The 27,049-nt window shown below is 39.8% G+C and overlaps 1 protein-coding gene across 5 annotated transcripts in view; it reads right to left on the bottom strand.

The window, feature by feature from the left end:
* Positions 1 to 27,049, bottom strand: part of GRIK2 (glutamate ionotropic receptor kainate type subunit 2) — a 612,718-nt gene that overhangs the window by 279,891 nt on the left and 305,778 nt on the right. For all 5 annotated transcript variants that reach the window (XM_073336875.2, XM_073336874.2, XM_073336872.2 and 2 more), the window contains 3 exons: positions 15,099 to 15,242; positions 13,506 to 13,613; positions 1,183 to 1,296 (listed from right to left, as the gene is read on the bottom strand). In XM_073336875.2, the coding sequence (XP_073192976.1) occupies positions 1,183 to 1,296; positions 13,506 to 13,613; positions 15,099 to 15,242 (366 nt within the window). The remainder of the gene's footprint in view (positions 1 to 1,182; positions 1,297 to 13,505; positions 13,614 to 15,098; positions 15,243 to 27,049) is intronic.

The following is a 27,049-nucleotide window of genomic DNA, read 5'->3' as shown; positions in this document are numbered from 1 at the left end:
TAGATCAGATAAGAGTGACGGCTTTGTGAAAAGTGTTCATCCTCAGATAAAATGATGTTTTTGTCTTATATCATCATATATATTATATATTGTTATCTTTTCTGGCAGGATCTTGTAACATTTTGAGTCGGTATGTGCCGGTCTCTGGGGAGCTTGCTTCTGATGATAAGGTTGGATGGGTTGTTTGAAGCCCAGAAGTGAAAGCAATGAACCCCCACTTCTGGTCTTCAAACAACCCCCAGTCTCTCTCAGGTCATCATCAGAAGCAGGCATATCTCTGCTAACTACTTATGCTAAACAATCTATTCCACTTTGCATTTAGCTGTGATTCTCTGTGAGTACTGAAGAAGAGCTCTGTGAAGCTCAAAAGCTTGTCTTTTTCACCAACCGAAGTTAGTCCAATAAAAGGAATAGTATGTTGCATTCTGATGCCTGTAAATGCAGAATGGTGGGAGTCAAGTAGCATAAACCCTTGGAGAACTTCTTTTGAGTTAAAATTAAAATTACTGTTTTAAAATAACAGTACAGATATTAGTGAATATTAATTTGTATTATCATTGAAAATATACATACAAGAAAGTTAAAATACCTGGCTCACTGGTGTTAATTTAGTAATGAGGATGAAAATAACGTTGAGGAAAATTGTTCATTTAATTTAAGATAATTGCTAAGAATAAAAATCCTTTCATATGATTAAAAAGAAGGCTTACTTAAAATTTTCAAGATAATTCTGATTAAAAAGACGGAAAACACTTGCTACTGTTTGTGACAATAAAACCTTATGGCATTATCGACTGACAAAAAGTAGGGACAGTGTTCTGAATTTGAGTCAGTGGCCTAATCATCTTTCTAGTTGATTTGAATCACTACATTTTTTTTTCTAAATATGACATTAAAAAAGGCTTGATTAATTTGTTTTGTACAATTTTTTTGCCAATAATAAGCAAACCTAAATTATTAAATGAGATAGCACTAAAGTGAGAGTAAATTTACATCAATTTAGACCAGAATAAAAATCCATGACTAAATTAACACTGTAGCTCATTCATTACAAAGTAATTGCTAAATAACTGTAAAATACATGACATATTATTCATTATCGATGTAATTAGTACAACTTTTTCTATCCACTTTTATGTACATCCGTATTTCCAGAAAAGGAATGCAAATATAATTACTTACCAAGATGGTAGTAACAATTAAAGAGCGATTGGATAGGGAATCTGTGATGTTTGCTGGTTTTCCTTTCTGATTCTCTGTCATGTTAAGGCCACTTGCTGGATCCCAAGTTCCAATCTATAAAAACAGCATATGCACTTTATAAATTGTCCATCAATTCTATTAGGCACCTAAGAGAGAATACTGTAAAGGAGAAGTTAAGACTGCTAACGCTTATTATTCACCTCTACTACATTATCTGCTGCCGTTATATTAAAGTCTGCTTGTTTAAAGTATGATTCACTGTACTTCAAATTGTGCCTGGTGAAGTGTGACATTAAGGGCAAAATGATGCAAAGAATTTCTAAAGTCACTCTGAGTGCTTAATTTCCCATTTAAACTTTCATTCTCCTAGATAAACCACCTCTGATGATAACTTGATAGCAGACAGGAATTCATTTGCAGAGCTTACAGTATCCCTTCTGAAAACGGATTTATCCCTTCTTCTCATCATAATTAGCATAAGGGCAAAAAAAGATATTTTGGGGAAAATATTATAGGGAAGATTCCAATTTTATTAAGTGGAATAGTGTGATTGATTTGCTGATAAGATTCTGTACATATATCTTCTGACACTTAGGGCCTTGAAGTCCTTATCCCAGAAACAGTCAATAGGAGTTTTGCCTAAGTAAGGAGTTCAGATTGTGTCTTATGGGGCTGCATTACTCCAGTGTTATGCCCACTAAAATCAACAATTACATGAGTGTAAAATTTGAATAACCAAGTGATAAATCCATACCTTAGCACTTCTCTTTAGGTGTAAGACTATTTTGGTTCCCTTGTCTTATTTTAGTTCATTATGGTGTATAATCCCCACTCAGAACACTGACAAAATTGGGTCAGAGATGCCTGACGCACCCAGTCAGTGTCCAACCTGATGCTTAGACTGTGAGAGCTGAGCCTGGTGTAGGAGGGGATCCCCACCACTGGCTCAATCAATCCCTGTGCCTGGTGAGGTGGTGCCACACCTCAGCCCCTGGGGACCCCAGTCACACTCTCATCCCTCCCCTTCCACCTCCCATGCCGTTGCCACCCCTGAGCTTCTCGCTTTCCCTTTCTCGGGGGTGTGAAGGGAGACCCTCAGGAAGCAGTATTTGTTTTCCCTTTCCTCACTGCTGCTGAACCCCCTCCACCCCACTTCCTGGGCTGCTGTACTCCCTACACACACACACACACACACGGGGTGTGTACTCCACCCCTCCCCCCCAACACACACACACACACACACACACACACACACACACAGTAGTGCCACTCAGGGCAGTTTTTGTTCAGAAAGGGCCTTAAGCTACTTTTCATACACTGATGTGAGCTCTCTTCCTCACCCCTCTGGAAAATAAGGTGGAGCGCCTTTAAATCTGAGTAAGTAAGGAACTTGAATAACCTTACATAGTAGTATGTTTCAGTTTGTACATGTGAATATCCTTTGGGGAGTAACTATTACTGAATTTCCAGACCACAGGGTTCTAAAGCAGTGCTGCCCAGTCAGTCAACGCAAACTGGAAACCAGTTGCAAGGGGGCAATCAGAAATTGGCACCCACTGGCTAAAAAAGCAGCAAAATCCTGGGGTGATTAGTAACCAGCAGGAGCCCAGGCAGGGAAGGGAAGGAACAGCTCCCCGCCTCATTCTGCTGCTGCCTCCATCACTCAGCCACCCATAAAACGGTGGGCAAAGTGCAGAGATGTTGGGGAAAGCAGTGATAGGTCACTTGTAGAAGAGAACTGGCAAGAAGGGGAGAGATAAGGTAGGAGCTGGGGAAGAGAAGGCTGAGACTAGGGGTGACCTGGGTTTGTCAATGCTGTTCCAGTACAAGACTGAACTGGGTAGGGTTAGGTTAGGTTAATCTCCACTAGCTTTCCAGCATATTCAGCGACTATAGCCTCGCCTCAGGAAAGTCGTCTATGAATAATACAGATGCAGATCCCTAAGGAGATACTTATGGCAATTCCATATGTATATATTATCCATTTCAAATCTTAAATTCAGGAAACAATATTTTATTTTATTAAGCCTGCCTAAAAATTCTGATACCTGTAGGCAATTAAAGTAATTTCCTCCACTACATCTTTCAACATGGGGAGGGATAGCTTAGTGGTTTGAGCATTGGCCTGCTAAACCCAGGGTTGTGAGTTCAATCCTTGAGGGGGCCATTTAGGGATCTGGGGCAAAAATTGGGGATTGGTCCTGCTTTGAGCAGGGGGGGTTGGACTAGATGACCTCCTGAGGTCCCTTCCAACCCTGATATTCTATGATTCTATGAACATAACATGTGTTTCAGTTAATCTAACCACATTTGTGAGTCACTGAGGATTACCACATTAGAATTTTGGTTTTCCTTAACCAAACCTATCTAGTCTCATAAGTGGTTGCATCATTTAAAGGAGAATTTCTTTGTGTGTAAAAAAAAAAAACCTACTATTTTATCTAAATAGATATACTGATAGTTGCATGTTACTGCATTCTGTTTATCTTTTTTGAAAATTGTGAATAAAGAATTTTAAAAATTGAAGGAAATGGAGGGCCAGACTGACATAGGTGTGCCATCTTACACATTCTCTCTTTTGGGTGAGCAAAGCGTCAACAATTTATACCATAGATATGACAGACACTGTTATTGTTCGCAAGTAATACAACATATCAACATTCTACTAAAAGCTATTTCTCCATGAATGAAAGTAAAAGATGAAGATTAACGTTGGCACCAAATCCGCAGCAGTCAATTTGTTTAGTGCAATTGTTTTAATTCTCAAACAGTCTTAAGAACTGAATAGATTTAGTTATGTATGTTTATTAAAACTGGAAACCAAATAATTCCCTTAAGGCAAAAAATGTAGTGGAATCCAACCAAGGTAATTTATTATGTATAATTGCAATCTAGCCTCTCTATGGCAATCTAAACATGTTGAGTATTATAAGGTACAAGTTTAAAGGGAGGTTTACATAGCAATTGCAGTTATGAGCAAAACTTTATCATCAGATCTAAGACAGTTGTGGAGGAGAATTTAATCTTCAAATCCTTATTCACATAAGTAGCCTTATGTGAGTAGCCTCATGACGTCACTTAAATTACTCTTGTGAGTAAGAATCTCATGTGAATAAGGGTGCATAAACAGGCCCTAAACACTCACAATTTTTAGTTGCAGCCAAAGAAAACTACAAGTGTATGTTCCTACAGGATACATATTTATAAAAAACTAGGCTTTTGGACTACTTGGAGATCAACATTCAGCATTGACTTTCACATTGTTCTCCAATAGAAAGGCAGCCAGCAATGTCAAAAAGGTCTTGGGGTGCTGCTAAGATACAGATGAACCAAACATAACAGAAGGGGACAAGGAGCAGAAAATGGAGAAATCTTTATTGAACCACAGATAAGACAGTCAGTTACTGACTCTCAGAATTATATTATTATTAAGGGTCTATTTAGCTTGACATATTGCGGAAATTGCAGATTCCACAATATTAGGCTTCCACTGCAATGTTGACAGCAGGAGCCCTGCCGTGTGCAGGGCTGACAGTGGAAGCCCCCAGGGGCAGGAGGGGTGCTGTCAGCCCCAGGCCCTTGCTTTCAGCCATGGGCAGATAATATTGGGAACCGCTGCTCTGAGCCTTTTGTTCCTGCTCTCAGCCCCAGGCCCCTGCTCTCAGCCCCGGGTGGCAGACAGCAGAAAATCACAGGAAATTAATAGACTTTATTACTGCAGTTATTACTTTTCCATGGTTTGTCCTCAACTCTGCTGCAATTTTTTGACAATCATCCCGCAATTCAAGTAGGGCCTTAATTGTTATGTAATTAATCTCTACTAACAGAACTGTATGTCTTATGATTAAGAGAAATCAGTTATTTGTAGGCAGGTATATACACAGTTCCACTGGGTCAATCAATCAAATAGATCCTTTCACTACAATATTAACAGGGTTTTCGTGACATTTATCTGACACTGGCTCAATATAAACATAATAAAAAAAAAACTGAAAGGATATCAGAAGTCTCCTAAAAATATTCAGTGTGTTCTCCAAAAAAATATAGAGTTCAGCAATACCAAAAGATATGGTCTGGAAATATCCACTTGCATTTTAAAATGAATTAGCTTCATTTGTGCTCAAACATCTTGTATTCACTTTCCACAAAGATTAGAGTAACTGAGTTTCCTCCCACACATGTTCATGGAAAGAACTTCAAACGTGAATAAAATAAGTTTGAATTTGCACAATTATTTGTGCCAGAATAAAAAAAAAAAAACCTTGGAAGACTAATGTAAACACTATCAGAATTCACAAATGAGCAGTTAGTCGAAGGTGTGGAGAAAAATATCACTGTGCAAAGGAAGGCCCGCAGATTCTATAGTAATCTAAAATAAAGTATCTGGGAAAAGGCAGTGATTTAGCTTAGTTCTTCTGAAAGCTCCAGAACAGCCTCAACAAATCTGCTGCAAAATGTTTGAAGTGGTCTTTTTGTGTTACCACATATCACGTTGTAAAATTCTGCTTTTAGTCATGTCAATAACAATCTAGCAAAAAATTATTTGTGAAAAAATTCTATTCCACTTTCTGTGGAAATGTAAGAAATCAAGTTTTTAGCCTCCTGTTGAACACCCTCATATTCCATTCAAAGCTACTATATTTGCCAGGAACAATCTGATTTAATACAAATCCTCAGACTCTGTAAGACGTGTATTGTACTCATATTGAAACAGAGCTTGGCTGAATTCATGTCTAGACTACAGAGGAATTTACTGTGTGTCAGTCAAATGAGACTTTCTATGCAATTTATTGCCTACTTAGACCGTAGATAAAATGTCATTTTTATAAATAACCAAATGTTCTTTCGCTGTTATTTTCAGAATTACCCTCAAAATGTTGACATTTTTCTGACTGAGAGGTGCCCAAACATGCATGTACTGATCTAGATGTGGTGCCTTTAGTGTTGCAATAAGAGGGATCATCATCTCGAGGGTCTGTGATGCAAATTTGTCAAATGTGCAGCCAAAATCACATTGGCTTTTTGTCCCATAACACATGACAAGCTCCTATATAGTTTGCTGCTCTCTCATTTTTTTATAGTTATTAGACATTTCTATAGTGCTTATTCAAAATCTGAGCTATCATCTTTTTGGTATTACTACTTCCCATTTAAGTCCTTCCCATTTAATCTCCGAGTTCCATATTCCATTTTCCTCAAAAATATTTAACTTACTTGTTTGAAACTCATTTTGTTATTGCACATATTTCTGATCTCTCCAGATTTTTGTTCATTTGTTTGTCCTCTCTGGCATTTGCATAGTAATATACCTCTCACTTTCATATTTGTTAATTTAAGTAATGTGCCATGCACTCCTCCTTCCAGGTCATTAATGAAGATATAAAATATAACCCAGTCCTGCAGTGTAATACTGGACAATATTTTTCAACTCAATTCATGCCATATATTCATGTCTTTCAGCCAATTTTCAGTCCATTTGATAGTGTTCTTGTCCAAGGCAATTTTATTCTTGTTTTGCTAGTAATATTTCATGACACAATGTATCAAATGCTATATTAAAGTCCAGGTATAGTGGGGACCAACTTAAAGTAATTTTCCCCCGCAGAACAGCCTTATTATAAATTATCCTTCACTATAATCAGAGTGATAATTTGCTTTTTATAATAGATTGACACTCCCAAATTGTTGCACTGTACTTAATTTAGGTTTCACTATGTCCAAATTCATTAAGGAGATTCTGCTATACGTTGTTTACTGAACTCTAATTCTTCATTTTCATGTATTATTTTAAAAAATCAGGTTTGTCTGGCATTTCTTGCTATTTGTACATTCATAGTGTTTTATTGCTTACAGGTCTATTATTCTCTAAGGCCAATATTTTTCAAAAATGGGAGCATCCAGGAGAATTAATCTGGATTAATTTCAGGTGAATTTCAAGTGGATTTGTTAAGCCATATTAAATCTCTGTGTGAACACTCTCCTGCAGAATTAAAGTGGTGGTATTTCAGTTTAATTACTTTGGAAAATAATTACACTAAACCAAATTAAGGCCATTTTATTTCTGAACAACAGGAATTTAATGTGGTTTAACTAATCCACTTCAAATTCACACCTTTAGTTAATTCAAATTAATTTTCCTGGATGTCCCCATATGGACAAACCCTTAGGCATGGTCATTCTGATGCAGGATCATTCCCTACTGCACTATCTAAGGTTTTTATTTAGTACAGTTTTACGAGTCGCAAGAGATGGGTCTTCCACCACTTCTCTTTGAAGGCTATTCTGCTGCTTGAGCCACCTAACTGTGAGAAAGTTTACCACAATATATAGCCATAATTTTCCAGTTTGTTAATTTCATAGTTCTACTCACTTCCCCATCTTTGTTGTGTGTACTCAAATGCTTATAAACCAATATATCATTCTCAGTCACTATTTACCTAAAATAAAATACTTAAACTCTTCAATTTTCTATTAAAGCCAATTTCTCCACCCGATTATTTTTGTTGTTCTTACTGCAGTTTGTCAATATATTTTGGTAATAACCCAAAATGAATGCAATATTTCAGTGAGGTCACAATAAAACACATAGAAAGGGATTACTAACTTCCTGCTCTGTGATACCTTTGTAGCAGGCAGCTCAAACTAGTGGTTTTTTGTTTTAGATTTTTTAACCTCCATGGCCTACTATGTCTATTTTGCCATCTCTTACTGCTTCCCAAGTTTCTCCCTTCTCTTAGGTATGTGTGTTTTAGATTATTTTCCTCCAGATGTATATCTCCAATCTTTTCCAAACTGAAAAATTTCTGACTGCATTTTCTTCCCAAATTTCTAATCTCTGCGGCTCTTTGTTTCACTTTTGTCTTGACTGTGGTTCATATCTCCTAATTTCAACTGTATCAACTGTCAATTTAATTAACATGTTTTTTGCTCCCTCTTCCAGACCTAAAATTATGTTTAATAAGGCCAGACATAACACAGATCACTATGGAAGACAATAGACACTTCCTGTAGTTCAACATGTTGTCATTTATCAATATTTTTTGTTGATGGTGTTTCAGACAGCTTTCAATCTACATGACACTGTTTCTATCCAAGTCAATTTGCATTAATTTTTCAAATAAGATTGTGAAATACAGTATCAAATACTTTACTGAAGTCCAAACATATTATATCCACTGTATTCTTTTCATCCACTAATTTTGTATTTCTATCAAAAAAAAAGCAATCAAGCTTGTCTGGCATAGTTTATGCTGCTTATTGTTCTTATACTCCTCCAGTCCTCTGTGTCTGTACCAGATGCTTGCTTTTTTATTTTTTTGTTTCCTGTATCCAACTATTTTATTCCTGTATTTCACTGTTATTCATTATTAAATTGCATCACATTGGTTTTGTTAATGCTTCTGAAACATATTATAGGGCCGGATCCTGAGAGGGTCTGAACATCCTCAACTCTCTCATATCAATCAAAGCTGAGGGTGCTCAGCACCTCTCAGAATCAGGCCCACAGTGCTACTTCATCTCTTCCTCAAGGTACCCACCAATAATAATACCCAGTTTTGATAACTGTATCCCTTCTAGTTATTATGTATTCCCCGTATTTTTTGTAAAGTACATAAATACTTATGTTTGTTGTTATATATATACACACATACATATGTGTGTGTCTGTAGATCATTTCCATCCTTTCTCATTTTCAAATAGGAATCATATACCCACCACCCTAGCTTAAAATCTATTTAGCAAGCTCAGTTTTAAATCCATGTTTGTTAATTCTTCTGATGAAATGGAGATCTATTGCAGACCATTCCTCTCTCATCAAAGAAAGCCTTGTAGTGCTCCATAAAAATAAGCTCCTTCTCTCTGTTCCATCAGCTAGTACTCACTGGCTATTCTCCAGAATCAGTCTTCTCCCTTCTTCACACTCACATGTGGCACAGGTAGACTCTCTGTGATGCTCAGCTGTATTGCTGTCATAATCAGTTCTATTCCCATGCCTCTAAAGTCATCCTTGATTCTACAGAACTATTAGCCCCACTTTTCTCATTTACTTCCATGTGGACTGCAATAAGTGGATATTCATTACCATTATTTAGGTTCTCTTTGGCCCGTCTTGTAGTATTCTTTTTTCTGTCTAAGGATCCAGAATATTAAAAAAAAATGACTGTTGATGGCTTGGACCATATTTCCATAACAACCATTTGCCAGTCAAAATAACTTAACTCTTGCTTCTGGTGGCTCCCTTTCAATCATTACTCAGGAGACTGATTGTCCTCAGTCTCCTTTTAGTCTATTTATTCCCTAACTCATGAAGGCCAGAGTGTGTGTCACTGGTGACTAGGTTGAACAGCTCTGTCATAAATATAAAGGAAAGGGTAACCACCTTTCTGTATACAGAACTATAAAATCCCTCCTGGCCAGAGGCAAAACCCTTTCACCTGTAAAGGGTTAAGAAGCTAAGAGAACCTTGCTGGCAATTGACCAGAATGACCAATGAGGGGACAAGATACTTTCAAAGCTGGGGGGAAGAGACAAAGTGTCTGTCTGTTTGTGTGATGCTTTTGCCGGGACCAGGTCAGGAATGCTCTTCAGAACTTCTGTTAAGTTAGTAAGTAATCTAGCTAGAAATGCGTTAGATTTCCTTTTGTTAAAGGGCTGGTAAAAATAGGTTGTGCTGAATGGAATGTATATTCCTGTTTTTGTGTCTTTTTGTAACTTAAGATTTTGCCTAGAGGGATTCTCTATATTTCGAATCCGATTACCCTGTAAGGTATTTACCATCCTGATTTTACGGAGGAGATTCTTATACTTTTTCTTTAATTAAAATTCTTCTTTTAAGATCGTGATTGCTTTTTTGTTGTTCTTAAGATCCAAGGGTTTGGGTCTGTGTTCACCTATGCAAATTGGTGAGCATTTTTATCAAGCCTTCCCCAGAAAAGGGGGTGTAGGGCTTGGGGGGAAGACGTCTCCAAGTGGGCTCTTTCCCTGTTCTTTGTTTAACATGCTTGGTGGTAGCAGCATAGGGTTCAAGGACAAGGAAAAGTTTGTACCTTGAGGAAGTTTTTAACCTAAGCTGGTAAGAATAAACTTAGGGGGTCTTTCATGCAGGTCCCCACATCTGTACACTAGTGTTCAGAGTCGGGAAGGAACCTTGACAAGCTCTATACTGTTTCCCTTCTCTTCTTCCTTGTTGTCTGTCTCCCTTCATACTTCACCATATCCATCCCATCCTTGGTCTCAAGTGGCTGGGTCTCTCATAACAGTCCCTCCCTTCGTGAACTGATTCAGCTTCTCCTACTGTTTCAGACCCTTCACTTTTTCTTCCAGAATGGAAGTCAGCTTGCACTTCAAGCATATGTATCCCACCTGGCATTCACACAGATAAAGTAACATTTTCTGCAATTGGCTGTCCGTTTCTTTGGTGGTCATATCTCAGTTACTGCTAATACCACTTGCTCTCTTGCTGAATCAAGAATCTACTATAAATCTTCATTCTTAAACGTGCTTGAGGAATAACCAGTTTGAGGCTCTGTGGTTGTATCATTGCCACTAGGCTAATATGAAGCCTCTAGTAGTGGATTTGGGATAGGATTAATATAACAATGAATATTATTTACATTAAACTCCTTTATTCAGTTATACATAAAGCTTTATGGAAAAAGGAAATGAGAATCCTGTTGCATATTGCAAAATTGACTTCTTCTGCTCTGTATAGTAGAAGTAAGATTTGGGCATTCGTACCTTGGGGCAGTATTTGGCAAAGCTTTCTCAGGAGCTAAGGGAAGCCACATATGAGGGGCTTGTAAATGCAATTTATAACTTTATATTGTTCCGCCTGCTGTTAAGAATTTAGTATTGCAAGGACAGCAACTCCCTATTGAAGAGTGGAAAACTAAATGGGTTCGTCTCTAAGGTGCCACAAGTCCTCCTGTTCTTTTTGCGAATACAGACTCACACGGCTGCTACTCCGAAACCTACTCAATATTAGTTGGTTTGTATTGTTTTGTTCTATTTTAGGTGCTTTGTTGCTGTTGGCCCTTTACATCTTCTTGATTGGAAGTTGTAAGGTGGAAAAGCGGTTTAATGAGAAAGGAAATATGTATTTACAAATACGTATATAAAGAAAAAAAAAAGTGAGGCAGATTGAGTGGAGAGCACTGATTAACTAAAACCAGTAAAAGGTGGAACCAAGGGACTATAAATCTGGTCTATAGCCCCCTGAGCTCATTCCAGCCTGGAAATGTTCCAGTTTAAGAGCCCAGCTGGACTAAGACCTCTGATTCAAGTTAGACACTCACTCAACCTAAGTGAGGCTCTTGTGATGGTTATATCTCTGAATAAGAGGGGCTTTTGCCAGATGCCTTCGTGTCCTTGAAGGTGGATTTCGGTGGTTTCATATGATTGTTGCTATTAGAGTTCTGAAAGTTAAAAATAAAAGTTCCCTATTTTGATACTTGATGGACTCCTGATTTACACTCTGCTTTAATTGTTTATGCTGTATTTACTGATTCGATGATACATGCTACTACAGTTGTATTATGACAACCTGCTCCTGTCATTTGCAATCACTTTCATATCTCAGAGCAAAGTTTTCAAATGTGTTTTCCTATAGCTAGGCACCTATATTCATAAAGTGTAGGCACTTAAATGAGAGGTCTGATTTTCAGAGCTGGTGAGTGCTCATCTCTACATCCCCTCTCCTGGTTCTCTTCTCTGCTCCACACATTTTCCAAGACAGTCTTCCTCTTTCAATCAGACTCAATCCCAAATCCCCACAGCTCACAAAATTTGGCCCATAGTGGACTAAAGTATTATGTCATTTCTCTCAGCAGACCCAGCTTTGCTCCACTATATTCCTGTATTCAGCACAAGCATACATGATGCCTCTCTTAGTTAGAGGGAAAGATTAACCTCTTCCTTGTTAACCTCTGCACATGTTACATTGGACATGGATTGGGAGAGAAATCAGGCCAAAATTTCAGACATGGGTGCCTATTGTTAGGCACGGTATATCCACAGCTATCTTAAGAAAGCTGAAGATGAAATGAGAAATGAAGCTCTGTATGTTTCTCTTCCCCTCTGTAATGTAGCTGAATTAAGCCACACTTGATAACCTTCTTTTGGAGTCAGTTGAATAAGGTCATGCATTATGTAGTAGATTTTCAATGGAGCTCATCCTCCAGCAGCTCCCACTGAAACACCTACATATGTGGCCAAATTTTCAAAATTGTTCAGCACCCAGGAACTCTTTCAAAAACAATGACCTGTCCAGTGCACTGGACACTTCTGAAACACTGGCCATTTCATTTAGGGACCTAAAGTGGAGCTGAGCAACTGTTTTGAAAATCTGTGCTGCAACTCTGGCACTATTAAAATCAATGGGAAACCATTGACTTCCAGGGAGTAGAATTTCAAGCCTGGTCCAAATTATGGGTGTGCTGCACTTCTTTCAATGTATTGCTATCAACCTTAATTTTGGACTGGGGTTGAGCAAATCCCTGTTGACTGTACGTTTAGCGCTTATGGAGCGGGACAGATACTCTCCATTTGCTTTCTTGTTTTAAAACAGAAAGCTGTTTAAATTTCACCTCGACATTCAGATTCCTCCCCACATTATTACCCCATCTCCCCAGAATTTCCTAACAAAACCTGATTAAAAGATAACAAACCATCTCTAGAAACCCCCAGCCCTACTTCTAGAAACACTCAGCTCAGTATCCAGCCCTCTGTTTCCATCATCCTCTTTTGCAAAATATATGCTTGTTATTTACCGTCTCTTGAGCACCCTACAAAATTGTCTTAAGCATTTAACTTGTTATACTTAAAAATGCTACTCTATCATTTTTGGTACTGTTCTATGGTTCTATGTTGATTATTTATATCTGGTGACTGATATTCTGTAATCGCTCTATGGATATGAGCTGTATACGCAAATATTCAGAGCAAAACCCAAGTGTTTCTTAATTATAATGGTAAAAAGACCCTAGCTAATGAAGGTAGTACACATTCCCATAGTTCTAGCATAACACATTGCCCAAAACAAAATGCTGAAGTTGTCCTAAGTAATACTTTACCTCAACTTCCAAATTGTGAGTTAATTCTATTTCCATCACCATAAACATAAGGGGTTTTTTTATAAGGTTATTAAAGGCTACCTCCTACTTAAGAGCACAAACATGAACCTACATTCAATATGATGCAGTTGTAACATGGTATAAATAGATCTCTCATACAGGGAAAGTATTTAATTTTTTTTTAATACTTCACATTATTCTCCAAGCAAATAGGATGAACATGTCAAGTACCTTTTCAAGACCTTCTTCCTTGAGGCTGATCACATCTAAATCAAAATCTGTCCTTAAGCCATTGGTTTTGTTGAAAGTTATCCTGCCTGTGAGGCCTTCCCAGTGGGCCTATGGAAGAAGAAAAATAATTTCCATAAATAAGCCACAAAAAAAAGAACAAAAAAATAATTTCTACCAAAATGGGAATATTAATGATTCATTACATTTAAATAATTCACCTTGTGGCTGATCTAAAGATAAAATAATTTCATATTCATTTCTGAGATTCTCAGGGTTTTTCCTAATTAAACCAACCTTTCGTTAATCTCTGTACACAATTTCTTAACAGCCTTCCATTTTAGCCAATAAAAATTGGTCTTAGTGTGATGAAAGACTGTTTCCATTAACTCTTCTCAGACATTTATAATTACCATTTTTATTTTCCCCACTATATGCACTGGATTTGTTTAATTTCTGTCATTTTTCTTTTCTGCAAATAAAGTCTTGATGCTGTGAGGTGCTGAGCCTCAAATCCCTTTGAGACAACAGGCATCGACAGGAGTGCTGGAACAATTTTTATAGTGGGATTGCAGAGAGCCATTTAAACAAACAACGTCAAGCCTGGGGGTGCGGCAGCGCTCCCAGGACCCCTAGTTCCAGCACCTATGACATTGAGGGACCTGAGTCAGCACCTATCAGAAATGAACGCTTAATTTTAGAAGGCACAATATATTATTTTCTTATAATTTTTAAGTGGTAGAGCCTAATGATGCCATTAATGGGTTCTGCAAGCATGGTCATTGTTAATAACTGAAAATAAGAAGAATATCACTCTCCCAATGTATCTGTTATAGTGAAAGCATTCAAGAGGAGATGTCAGAAGAGCAATTTATGATCTTGCAAGTAGGCACCGTTAAAAATGGAAATTTACGACACTGCTGTATTTATCTTTACCACATTATTTCCTCTACTGACAATGGAAAATTCAGAGGTAGGCACTTACGGAACAACATATTTGAACAATGTACCATGCTGACCCTCAACGTCTTAAATTATGCATGATTGTATAAGGACTAAATTTTAAATAAAATCCAAGAGAAGTTACATTGAGGCAAAACATATAAATTTAAGACATTTATGGGGAAAAATAATCCAGCCTATAGATTTTTACGTTACCAGAGCTGTACAGCATAAATAGCGAACAGATTAAAGTGGAAAAGGCTGAGGTAAAGGTTGCCTGGGAAGTGGTGGACCAAGGAATATAGGCTAGAATTTTGCTTTTAGAATTATTACATATTTGCTTCTGTGATCATTTTAGCATCACAGAAGTTCCAAGAAAGATCTATCAGCAAAACATTTCATTTTGTCTATTTGCAGTGCAGTACTTTCACCCTTTTGTGGTTTTTATATTTATAAATTGCTCCTGTATGAACAACCATATGAGCAGTTTTTAAACATAAATGAGGCTTTGACTGGAAGTCTCCCCACACACAACAAGCAGAAAGAGTCCCACCTGCTGGTAAAAAAAAAATTAAAGTAGACTAAGGGTGGGGGGAAGATGGGATGGAGGATAGGGGTAAGAAGAAACCAGAACATATTTTATTAATGACATACCTCTTTAATGAGACTCATAAAGCGGGTCCCAAAGCGCCATGGTTTGTGCCGATTACACTGTAATGAACTGACAGTCATCTGTGGGAACTGCTGGACAGCCACTGACACCACATGAACTGCATCATACATTAAAGCTGCGTCCGTCTGAAATTAGAAAGAAATCAATGCAGTGAACACAAAATTGAAAGTGCATGACAGAGAATAAAAAAAGAGAAAGAAAAAAATCTGTCCTGCTGTTTGTTATAATGCAGTGTGACAGGGTCAGGCCAGATGGCTACAGGAGAGTGATAGAAGGCAGATATATTAGCCCCAGGTTAAGTAGGTCCCTTTTCCCTAAGAAAGGTAACAGGGAAGGTTCCAGAACAATCAGGAACCTTCTGGAGACAATTAAGACTGACAGGCTGATTAAAACACCTTCAGCCAATCAAGAAGCTGCTAGAAGCAATTAAGGCAGGCTAATCAGGGCACCTGGGTTTAAAAAGGAGCTCACTTCAGTTTTTGGTGTGTGTGTGAGGAGCTGGGAGCAATGTGTTAGGAGCTTAGAGTGAGAATGCATACTGTTGGAGGACTGAGGAGCACAAGCATCATCAGACACCAGGAAGAAGGTCCTTTGGTGAGGATAAAGAAGGTGTTGGGAGGAGGCCATGGAGAAGTAGCCCAGAGAGTTGTAGCTGTTGCACAGCTGTTCCAGGAGGCACTCTAAACAGCTGCATACCAGGAGTAGAGGGCGGGCCCGGGTTCCCCCCAAACCTCCCAACTCCTGGTCAGACACAGGAGGAGATGACCTGGACTGTGGGTTCATGAAAATGGCCAAACTGAGGGCTGCTGTGAAGCTCCAAGGTGAGCAAATCCACCAATAAGCGCAAGACCCACCAAGGTAGAGGAGGAACTTTGTCACAGCAGGCAGAAAACCATATGACTGCTTATGCAGCACTGTCAAATAAAACATAGTTACCAAGTTCCTACATCAGAAATGTCAAGCTCTTCAGTTTTAGCTTTTCTTTTTAAATCCAGATATAAGGGCCCAATTACATACTATCTGGGATCACTGCAGAGCTCTGACAACTAAGATGACTTGTTTAATATTAAAAAAGAAGTACCTTCAGGGGCTATTTAAATCACACTATGCATGTATAAGTCAATGAGCAAGTTATTCTCTTGGGTCAGGAGAAAGATTACAAAGGCCTCAGCTAAGAAGGAACATACACAGGCAGTGAAAATAATATTTTTTCCATTTTAGAAGTACAGAGAAGATACAATCCCAAAGGTGCTCAGCATATTCACTAATCACTTTTTAGGAACTCAGTTTAATCCCTAGGGTTGATTTGACCAATTTTTCTCATAAATGAGAGGCAATTCAAATTTACATTAAAATTCATATTCATTTTAATTGTTATCTTGTGCCCCTCCAAATAAATAGTCTTTTTACGCTCAGTAAATGCTAACCAGCATCATGCTCACAGCATTGAGCTACTCACTCAACCGACACACTACACTGTGCAAAGAAACCAATATGTCTCTTTCATTTTGTTTGATAAATAGTGGCAAGTGTTGCCACCAAAACTGAGAAGAGGACCTCAGACTCAGCTGGTGGAAATGAACTCTGCCATCTGCTCACCATACCATAGAGAAAAAGGACCTATTTCCCCTTCTCATTCACATAATTAGTGAGCTGTGAAATGAGTTCTTTAATGGATAGGAAACCTGGAGATTATTGCACTTGTCACAATACAATGTAATACAAAATGAGCTTATGCAAATGCATCTCAGGGCATTTTACAATATGCAAAAGTGCTATGCCTTTATAGACCATAAGCCACGTTTAGATTGAAATAGGTCTCCTGAGGTGACATTTCAAATTCAAATGGGAATAAATCCCAATTTCGAAATAGTCAGTACAATGGCTTCAGATGATTCAAGCAGCAACTAAGCTTGTACTGATACTACAACTCAGACAAAAAATACACAGATCCTAAATTGTTCACCACCTAATAACTCATTAAAATATTTTTAAGGCCAAATTGATATCTGAGAAGGAGCCAATATAGCTCCCAAAAGCTGGAGTAATATACAAAGTCTGCTGTGTATAAATTAAAATTCTGGTGACCGCATCTTGCTAAAGTTGGAGCTATTCAATATTTTCTCAAGGAAACCATAAAATAATGTACTACACATTAGTCTAGCTCAGATTTCAAATGTATGTGCTATGGTCTTCTTGCAAGAGGGTATTTTCACTGCCCAACTTCTAACTATATTCCCCGAACCAAAGACAGGAAAAGCTAATCACACATCTCCTCTAGCAATCAGTAGTCAGAATGCTTTCCATAGTGATCATCACCATTTTTAGAAAAAACAGAGATAAGAACAATTTGATTGAAAGAGAGAGACAGCCAACTGCAACAAATAGATTAAACTAATCAACAACTAAGCCTCCTTCATATTAAATTTGTCCCACTCCATCCATGAACAAATATGTCTGGAGGAGGACAGTATGTAGCTCCTGGAAGCAGTGGCACATCTGCCCTCTGGCTCCTATGCGTAGGGGACTCCTCATGCTTCCCCCACCCCAAGCACCGGCTCTGCAGTTCCCATTGGCTGGGCTTCCCAGCCAATGGGAGCTGCGGGGGTGGCACCTGTGGATGGGGCAGTGCACAGAGCCGCTTGATCGTGCCTCCGCATAGGAGCCAAAGGGGGAACATGACACTGCTTCTGGGAGTCGCCTGGGGTAAGTACTGCCTGGAGCTTGCACCCTTGACCCCCCTCCCATGCCCCAACCCCCTGCCCCAGCTCTGATCCCCCTCCTGCTCTCCGAACCCCTCACTCCCAGCCTGGAGCACACTCCTGCACCCCCAACCCCTCATCTCCAGCCCCACCCCAGAGCCCTCACCTCCCAGCTGGAGCCCTCACACCCTCTCGGACCGCAACCCCCTGAGCCAGCCCAGTGAAAATCAGCAAATTGGGGTGGGGACAGCAAGTGATAGAAGGAGGGGGGATGGAGTGAATGGGGGGTGGGGCCTTGGAGAATGGCTGGGGTAGGGGTGGGGAAAGGGAATTTGGTTTTCTGCGAGTAGACACCTTGCAACCCTAGAAGTAGGACAATGTCCATTTAAAAAATCATCATGTAATTTGATTATTTTTCTTTTGTCTGTTCTACAGAATGGTTTGAAAAGTTAGGTTAATGCTTTAGCATACATTCTTTGAACATGATGGTATATATGTGTCCAGCATGGTTTTGGTTGTTGTGGGTGGCTTTTGGGATTTTTTGGTTTTTGTTTTTTTGTTGCTACTCATTATCTCACTACCTTGGTGTGTTTGGGTCTTCCCCCTTTCACCTTCACCTTCCTCACAATGGTGCCAAGAAAGGGAAAGGCAGGAAAGTCTCTGGATATGTCTACACTTGGAGCTGAAGGTGTGATTTTTATTTTTACCCACACAAGCTTGATCAAAGCTTGCACAAGTATGTAGTTTCAAGCTGGGAATCACACCCCCAGCTCCAAGTGTAGATATATCCTCTATCACCCAGGTGCTGGGACTTGTCCTACCCACCGCCACTCTGTTTGGGTGATCGGGATGATGGAGGACAGTGTTATAGGCTCCACTCCTGCAGTGGGGTGAGGGGTCACTGAGTGAGTTTAAGCAGCTTGCTGGGGACAGGAAGTCTTTGTCGGCTTCATGTTTCACCCTCACCCATTCCACCTTTACATAGGTGTGCTGGGTCTCCTGTGATGCCAGGGGCTAGACTGATCACCAGTTTTGGAATCACAAAATCATAGAAGATTAGGGTTGGAAGAGATCTCAGAAGGTCATCTAGTCCAACCCCCTGCTCAAAGCAGGACCAACACCAACTAAATCATCCCAGCCAGGGCTTTGTCAAGGCCAGGCCTTAAAAACCTCTAAGAATGGAGGTTCCACCACCTCCCTAGGTAACCCATTCCAGTACTTCACCATCCTCCTAGTGATACAGTGTTTCCTAATATTCAACCTAGACGTCCCACACTGCAACTTGAGACCACTGCTCCTTGTTCTGTTATCTGCCACCACTGAACAGCTGAGCTCCATCCTCTTTGGAACCCGTCTTCAAGTAGTTGAAGGCTGCTATCAAATCCTCCCTCAATCTTCTCTTCTGCAGACTAAACAAGCACAGTTCCCTCAGCCTCCCCTCATAAGTCATGTGCCCCAGCCCCTAATCATTTTTGTTGGCCTCCATTGGACTCTCTCCAAATTGTACACATCCTTTCTGTTGTGGGGGGCCCAAAACTGGACAGAATACTCCAGGTTTAGCCTTACCAATGCCGAACAGAGGGGAATCATCACTTCACTCAATCTGCTGGCAATGCTCCTACTAATGTAGCCCAATATGCCGTTAGCCTTCTTAGCAACATGGGCACACTGCTGACTCATATCCAGCTTCTCATCCAATCTAATCCCCAGGTCCTTTTCTGCAGAACTGCTGCTTAGCCAGTCGGTTCCCAGCCTGTAGCAGTGCATGGGATTCTTCCTCTCCAAGTGCAGGACTCTGCAGTTGTCCTTGTTGAACCTCAGATTTCTTTTGGCCCAATCCTCCAATTTGTCTAAGTTACTCTGGACCCCATCCCTACCCTCCAGCGTATCTACCTCTCCCACAGCTTAGTGCCTCTGCAAATTTACTGAGGGTGCAATCCATCCCATCATCCAGATCATTAATGAAAAAGTTGAAAAAAACTGGCCCCAAGACTGACCCCTGGGGCATTCCACTGGATACTGGCTGCCAACTAGACATCGAGCCCAACAATCTAGCCAGATTTCTATCCATTTTATAGTCCATTCATCCGATCCATACATTTTTAAACTTTCTGGAAAGAATACTGTGGAACACAGTATCAAAAGCTTTGCTAAAGTCAAGTTATATCACCATCACTGCTTTCCCCATATCCACAGAACCAGTTGTATCATAGAAGTCAATCAGGTTGGTCAGGCATGACTTGCCCTTGGTAAATCCATGTTGACTGTCCCTGATCACCTCTCTCTCCTCCAAGTGCTTCAAAATGGTTTCCTTGAGGACCTGCTCCATCATTTTTCCAGGGATCAAGGTAGGCTGATCAGTCTGTAGTTCCCCGGATTCTCCTTCTTCCCTTTTTTAAAGATGGGCACTATATTTGCCTTTTCCAATTGTCTGGGACCTCCCCCGATCGCCAAGAGTTTTCCAAGATAATTAGCAATGGCTCTGCAATCACAACAGCCAATTCCCTCAGCACTCTCAGATATGTTAGCTCTGGACCCATGGACTTGTGCATCTGGAAGGGATTTTTCCCACATGGTGAAATTGACAAGCTGATGTTTGGGGTTTTTTCACCTTCCATCTGGCATGCAGGAGACCTCTTGGGGGGCTTCCAATGAAGCTGGTGGGTTACAAATGGTCCAGTTAAATGCCCCAAAACCCACTGAGCTTCCTAGGCACTCATATGGCATGGTGAGGGGCATGCCTCTGAGTGCCTCTTCTCCCTACAGTATGGGGAAAGGAAGGAGCTGGGACCTTGACATCCAGAAAGAGTCCTTGGACAGGCCAGAGGATGTAGAGGGGGCATGGCCTTCCCTTCACATTCACCCTCAGGCGCAGTACATCAAGAGCCAGAGATACCAATTGAGATCAGCACTGGAATACTCTTGCTGAGTACTTTTGGGTGTTAACCACTTTTAGTCAAATAAAATTGCAGCTTCCTCATTTACCCACATGATGGTGAATATGTGGACAGAGAAACAGTGAGATATAAATGGCTACATATACTAAACCTCTACATGTCACTTTTTTTCCATGTAAAGGACAGGTCGATGCATCCAGTGAACTGCATTACTTTTGTTTACACCTCAATATATTTCAGTTCTTATCTAGTTTCAAGATGCAAAAAATATACTTTGTAATTTTAGAAGACATCTACTGTATGTGTGTTATCTGCTCAGGCATGACATTAATTCAGGATTGGGGTTTCCCTGATTAATTCTATTTCTTCATTAAATAGTTCTAAAGAAGTAGTACTGCTCTTCAGACAGAAAATCCTATTTCAGTTTTTATTATACAAATCCCAGTCTTCTTTAAACCCTAATTTACAAATTCTAAGTAATTTAGATGATATTCAAGCATGATGTGGAGGAATTCTTCACTGCTCAAAACCAGTTGATTAAGAAACGGATGAAAGCAGGTAAACCTACAGGTTTTCAATTAAGTTTCATTTAACTAAGAATTATTTTTTCTTAATTAATTTTTCAATAATAACAGCCTAAAGCAATATATGGCCTCCAGTTTTAAAGATATTCTGTGGAATACTTGGAATCAAGGAAGCTCTCTAAATTGAGTAGCATTATAAATAACTCAGTACCAATGGGATAGACAAACTTAATAATGTTAGCTCTGTTTGGATTTGACTGGTATTTACTGGTGATTTTATGGATTGTGAGAAGAGCCAAAATAACAGGGAACTGGTTTAATTTTCTATAGCTAAGATAATTTGTATATTTCTAAATCTGCAATACACAGGGGCAGTCCTTTATACAGACAATTTTTTCAATGAAGTCAACAGACTCTTCACTGCATAACTGGAATGACAGACATGGAACCATAGAAATAGCTTTCAAAGAGTCCTTAGGTATATAGTTCATCCCCCCTACAGATGGAGGTACAGTAACAATTACCACCTTCATGCTACTGTCCCCTTCTGACCCAAGAGGATAGTCAAGTTTGGGGCCCTGCGGAAGTTCAGTTGGGAGTAGAAATTGGTGATAAACAAAACTGCACCACAGGAATACCTATTTGCAAAGAATATACAAAGTCCAGTTTCTCTGAATGCAGAAGGAATCAGACAGCAGGAAACAGCTTCTTTTGCTCACAGCACCTTTCACAGTACTTCTTAGCCTTCACCCCTGACTCAGTTAATTCTCCCCTGGGTTTCTTCCAGGATCAGACACCGAGCTTTCAGTGGTCTTTCTCTGGTCTCTCCCAGTTAATGTGTTCACGCACATACCTGATCACAATACCCAGTAGAACCTCCCTACCCACATGGTGCTAGTTTTTCTACTAGGCCTTGTTTTAGGTGTGGACCTCATACATGTTTCCTACAACTATCTTAGATGAAAGATGTGTTCACCTAAATGACGTTTTAACCCAACTCATAAGTTTTCACCCAGCTCATAACAAGACCTTAATGTTTGTGAAATGCTATATTTAATACTTTTGCCTTCATGATGTATGGGGAAGGGCTGCCAAGTTTTTGTTGGTTTCCAACATTTTTTTCTGTTTATATTTTACATTAGAAATTCAGGTCTAGACCAACCTGAACAACTCTGTGAAGACTGGAGAACGGATGAGCTAGTAAAGTGATAATGTTACACAACAGCGCATAGCAAGTGAGAAGGTAAAGGATTTTTAGTCAAACTGCTTAAAGTTCTTGATATTTTTGTTGTTAAATCCCTATTTAATGTCATATTGTGGAGAAAAGAAGTCTGTTACATATTGTTAAGCTTAATGTGTGAGAGCTATCCATTTATATTCTCTAAGATCCCCCAACTAATCCTCCAGCAAAACAAGGTCAGACATGACATTCTGGATATATCTAAGGGGGAGAAACAAGCAGAATTAAAAAAAAAAAAAAGACTTAAGGCTTTAAAGATGCAAAAGAGAATATAAGCCCTTTTTAAAAAAAACATCCTTTGCAGGCCACCTTTAAGGGCAGTGATTACACAGATGGGAATGGAACTCAAGACCTTCTAGCTCTCAGTACTGATCTTAATCCATTAGAACGCCACCCCTCAAAATCCCAAAGTTGTTGCTTTTTACTTTGAAGATTTCTTTTTTAAAAAAAGTGTCTTCAAATTTTCACAGGAAAATTATTTTTTTTCCCATACAGTGGAGCATAAAGAATGAACAATTTCCGGCCTCAATAAGAATTCTATTTCTAAGTATGAAAAACTATGCCTGATTTTACTTTAGAAGTTCCCCATTCTCTGGTTAAATCCACTGCAAGTATTCACTTATTATCTGCATCCCTGGGGCACAGACGGAGTCTATATATTAGCAAATGTATGCCTCCATTTGTTTCCAAGGTAACCATAACAAAAGTAACCAGAGAAATGTAACACAGAAAGTGGAAGAAAACGGTCCACCAAATAATTTAACTATAGCTCTTTAAAATGTTCCAACATGTTAAAATTAGTTCATATAACATGTTCAAAGTCTTAAATAATTTCACTTATCTTGGCATGGTTAGTAAGCTCAGGAAGCAGCATGATTAGAGAGAAGGCACAGAATTATTCTTAGCTCCACAAGCAGCCAGCTCTTAAGGGGACTGTTAAGGCAACAGTAAAATCTAGTTCACATGGACTTTGGTCAGTGGCTCAACACAGGTATTATCATAGTCACTCCCATATAGAAATTATGTCGTCATTTCCATAGTCACTTCCATATCTGTAACAAGATATCCATCCTTACAATAGTTAAGACCAGGGATCAGCAACCTTTGGCTCATGGCTTATCAGGGAAATCCTCTGGTGGTCCAGGCCAGAAATGGAAGGAACCTTGACTCTATCCCACAATGTGCTATTTGTAAGGATCAGTAGCAGATTCCTTCTTCCTCCCTTGAACAAATTGTATTTTGTGGTGTAGCTGCATTCTCTCTTACTAAACACAAGCTGGGTCTAATTTTGGTCTAAACCAGGGATAGTCAACCTTTGGCACACAGCCCGCCAGGGTAAGCCCCAGGGTAAGCCCGCCAGGGTAAGCCGGGCCAGTTTGTTTACCTGCCACATCCACAGGTTTGGCCAATCGCAGCTCCCACTGGCCACGGTTCACCGCTCCAGGCCAATGGGAGCTGTGGGAAGCGGCGGCCAGCGCATCCCTCAGCCAGCACCATTGGCCTGGAGCGGCAAACCGTGGCCAGGGGGAACTGTGATTGGCTGAACCTTCTGACGTGGCAGGTAAACAAACCGACTCAGCCCGCTAGGGGGCTTGGCAGCTTTTGGCACGCAGCCCACCAGGGTAAGGCTTACCCTGGCAGGCCGTGTGCCAAAGGTTGACGATCCCTGGTTTAGACCAAAATTAAGGTTTTACAGCTTGTGTTTAGTAAGAGAGAATGCAGCTACACCACAAAATACCATTTGTTCAAGGGAGGAAGAAGGAATCTGCTACTGATCCTTACAAATAGCATGGACAGCACATTGGGGGTAGAGTCAAGGTTCCTTCCATTCCCTATCCACTTCCCACTCCTTACCCACTTGTGTTGGGGGAGAAGTAACAATCTTGCAGCACCTGCTCCCCCCATTTCCATGTACAGACCAAAGATGTTGGGAGACCAAAAAAGACGTGGGGTGAAGGGACGCATCTTACTCCCCTCCATAGCCACATAGATCATAACATAATCTTGCCCTTTGTGAAGAAATTATTTTCAGTGTGTTGCACGGTACCACCGTGACATTTATATTTATACACTGCAACTCCCCTATTGAAATCCCACCACCCTGCTCAGTCTGACAGTAAAAGAACTTCCCAGTGCTAATCATGTATCCCTTCTCCTAGGCCTTGCCTAACATGCCAATAATTTAAAATAAATTACAAAAAAGCGTTAATTACAAAAAATTGAATAAATGGCAAACCACATAGCCAAAACAAATAACATCCCTTTCCTCCTCCTTTCTCTGTATTATGTGTAATTTCCTATTATCCAGGGTTACTTCCATTTATTGAGTTCTCGTAAGTCCACTGCAATAAATGTGTAACTCCTAACTCCAGAAATGAACCCAATATGTGTGCAAGGGGAGAAGAATCAGCCCCTATAAAGTATCTTCTTTTCCTTTTAGGACTGGCTTTGTCATAGAAGCAGACTGCTTCCCCTCTTCTAAATAAATCAGAAAAAAAGTACTTGAACACAAAGACATAAGGAAAATCTGACAACACTGAACAGTCATGAGAGTGGAGCACCTACAGTAGAAGGACCCTCATTATTAGCTGCCTGCTACTTTCCTTGAAAGCTGTCCTGTTTGACCAGAAAACTACATAAAGCTGTCATTAAAAATTGTAGGATATGAACTGGAACTGTCAAAAAAGAACAGAGGTGTATATAAAACCAACCTAAGATTTATCTATCAATGTCTGCACTTGCTTGGATATAGCAGCAAGTACTGCCTGCTCCGAAAATTACATTTCAAGGGCTAATAGGACTGCTCTATGAGGCAAAACAGCCATATCTCCAGTTTACCCAGTTACCATAATGGGAATCTCTGGACAGTGAGGAGAAAATGGTTACTTAGTTTACAGTAACTGTTCTTCAAGATGTGTAGTGCACACATCTACATTCCACAGTAGGTGTACGTGCACCCAATGTGCTCAAGTTAAATACATTTTGCCAGCAGTACCAGCAGATGATTATGATTGCCAGAGCTTAATTCGGAATATAAGACTCGTTTTGATAAGTAGATCTTAGGCATACATGGCCAGTCCACCTCAATTGTGTGCAGATCAAATGACCCTCAATGCCTTCTGAATCAGTTTTTACCAGGACTTCTATGTTGGAAACTCAGTCTTGCCATTTGATGCCCAATCATCGTAGGTATCACAAATGGAAACTGTCAAGCTTGTTACTGTACTATTGATAGCAGGTCCACGTTTTACTGATAGCAGGTCCACGTTTTACACAGCAGGTCATGAGGAAAACAGAATTAGAGACTTTGATTTTTGTCTGTACAGAGATACATGTTGCTTGCAAATTCACGATGGAGGTGGCCATACACAGCCCTGGCTTTCTTAATTTTTGCATCCACTTAGTGGTCAATTGTGGCTTCGTTGTTCAACATGCACCCAAGATAAGCAAACTGTTAGATGGCTTGGAGCATGGTATTTCAAAGCTTATTGACAGACATTGGTAAGATTGTTGAGGAGGTGACTGATACGTAACCTCAGTTTCATTCAGCTGATGGTGAGGTCAAATTTACGAGCCATTGCAGCAAAGCAGTTTGTAAGATCCTGTCATGCTGCTTCAGAGTATGCCATCAAGGCACAATCATCAGCATAGAGCTGTTCCTGGATCAGTGCTTCTGTCAGCTTGATATTTGCACATAGATGGGAAAGACTGAGGAGCTTACCAGTGCAGAAGCATAAAAAGATACTTTTTGAAGAGCCATCAAGGGCTTCCTCTAGCACTACAGCAAATAATAGACCAAAAAGGCTAGGAGCAAGGACACATTCTTGCTTCATCCCTTCTGCAATTGGAAATAGGTCTGTTAGATCACCCTCAACATTAACTCTTCCACCAAGGACACATCCTTGCTTCATCCCTTCATGCAATTGTCAAACAATGTTAATAAATTTGTCTAGACATCAAAATTTAGCAAATAATTTCCAGAGGGCAGTGCAGTTGACTGTTGAAGCCTTGGTTAGTTTGAAAAACATACACAAATGTTGGTGCTGTTCACAAAATGTTTTCTGGAATTGTCAAATGATGAAAACCATGTCAACAGTGCTCTTCTGAGCACAAAAGCCACACTGTGACTCAGACAGAACGTTGCCAAAGGTTTGGGTCAGGAGTCAGTTCAGGAGAATCTTTGCAAGAATGTTGCCTGCCATGGAGCACAAAGATACCACGGTAATTACCACAGTCACTCTTTGAGCCTTTATGCTTATAGATAGTGATGATGTTAACATCTTTCAGTTGTTGCAGTATAATTTCTTGAAGCCAGACATGTAAGAAACACGCAAACACCCTGTCAATGAGAAAATTCCCTCTGTGTTTGAAAACTTCAATAGAATGGCATCGGGACCATCAGATTTGTTATTTTACATTCTCTGAAGAGCCTTCAACACCTTAGCTTCTGTGAGTGGATCAGCAAGTGCATTAGATGTGGGAAATTTTCGGACAATATCCAGTACTCATCAGAAAGAGCAGAAAAATGATAAAATGTTCATGCCACGATCTCCAATGAGACATCACTTG

Source organism: Lepidochelys kempii, chromosome 3 (assembly GCF_965140285.1).
Source record: "Lepidochelys kempii isolate rLepKem1 chromosome 3, rLepKem1.hap1, whole genome shotgun sequence".
Lineage (NCBI taxonomy): Eukaryota > Metazoa > Chordata > Testudines > Cheloniidae > Lepidochelys > Lepidochelys kempii.
This window is presented reverse-complemented; position numbering and strand designations above follow the sequence as displayed.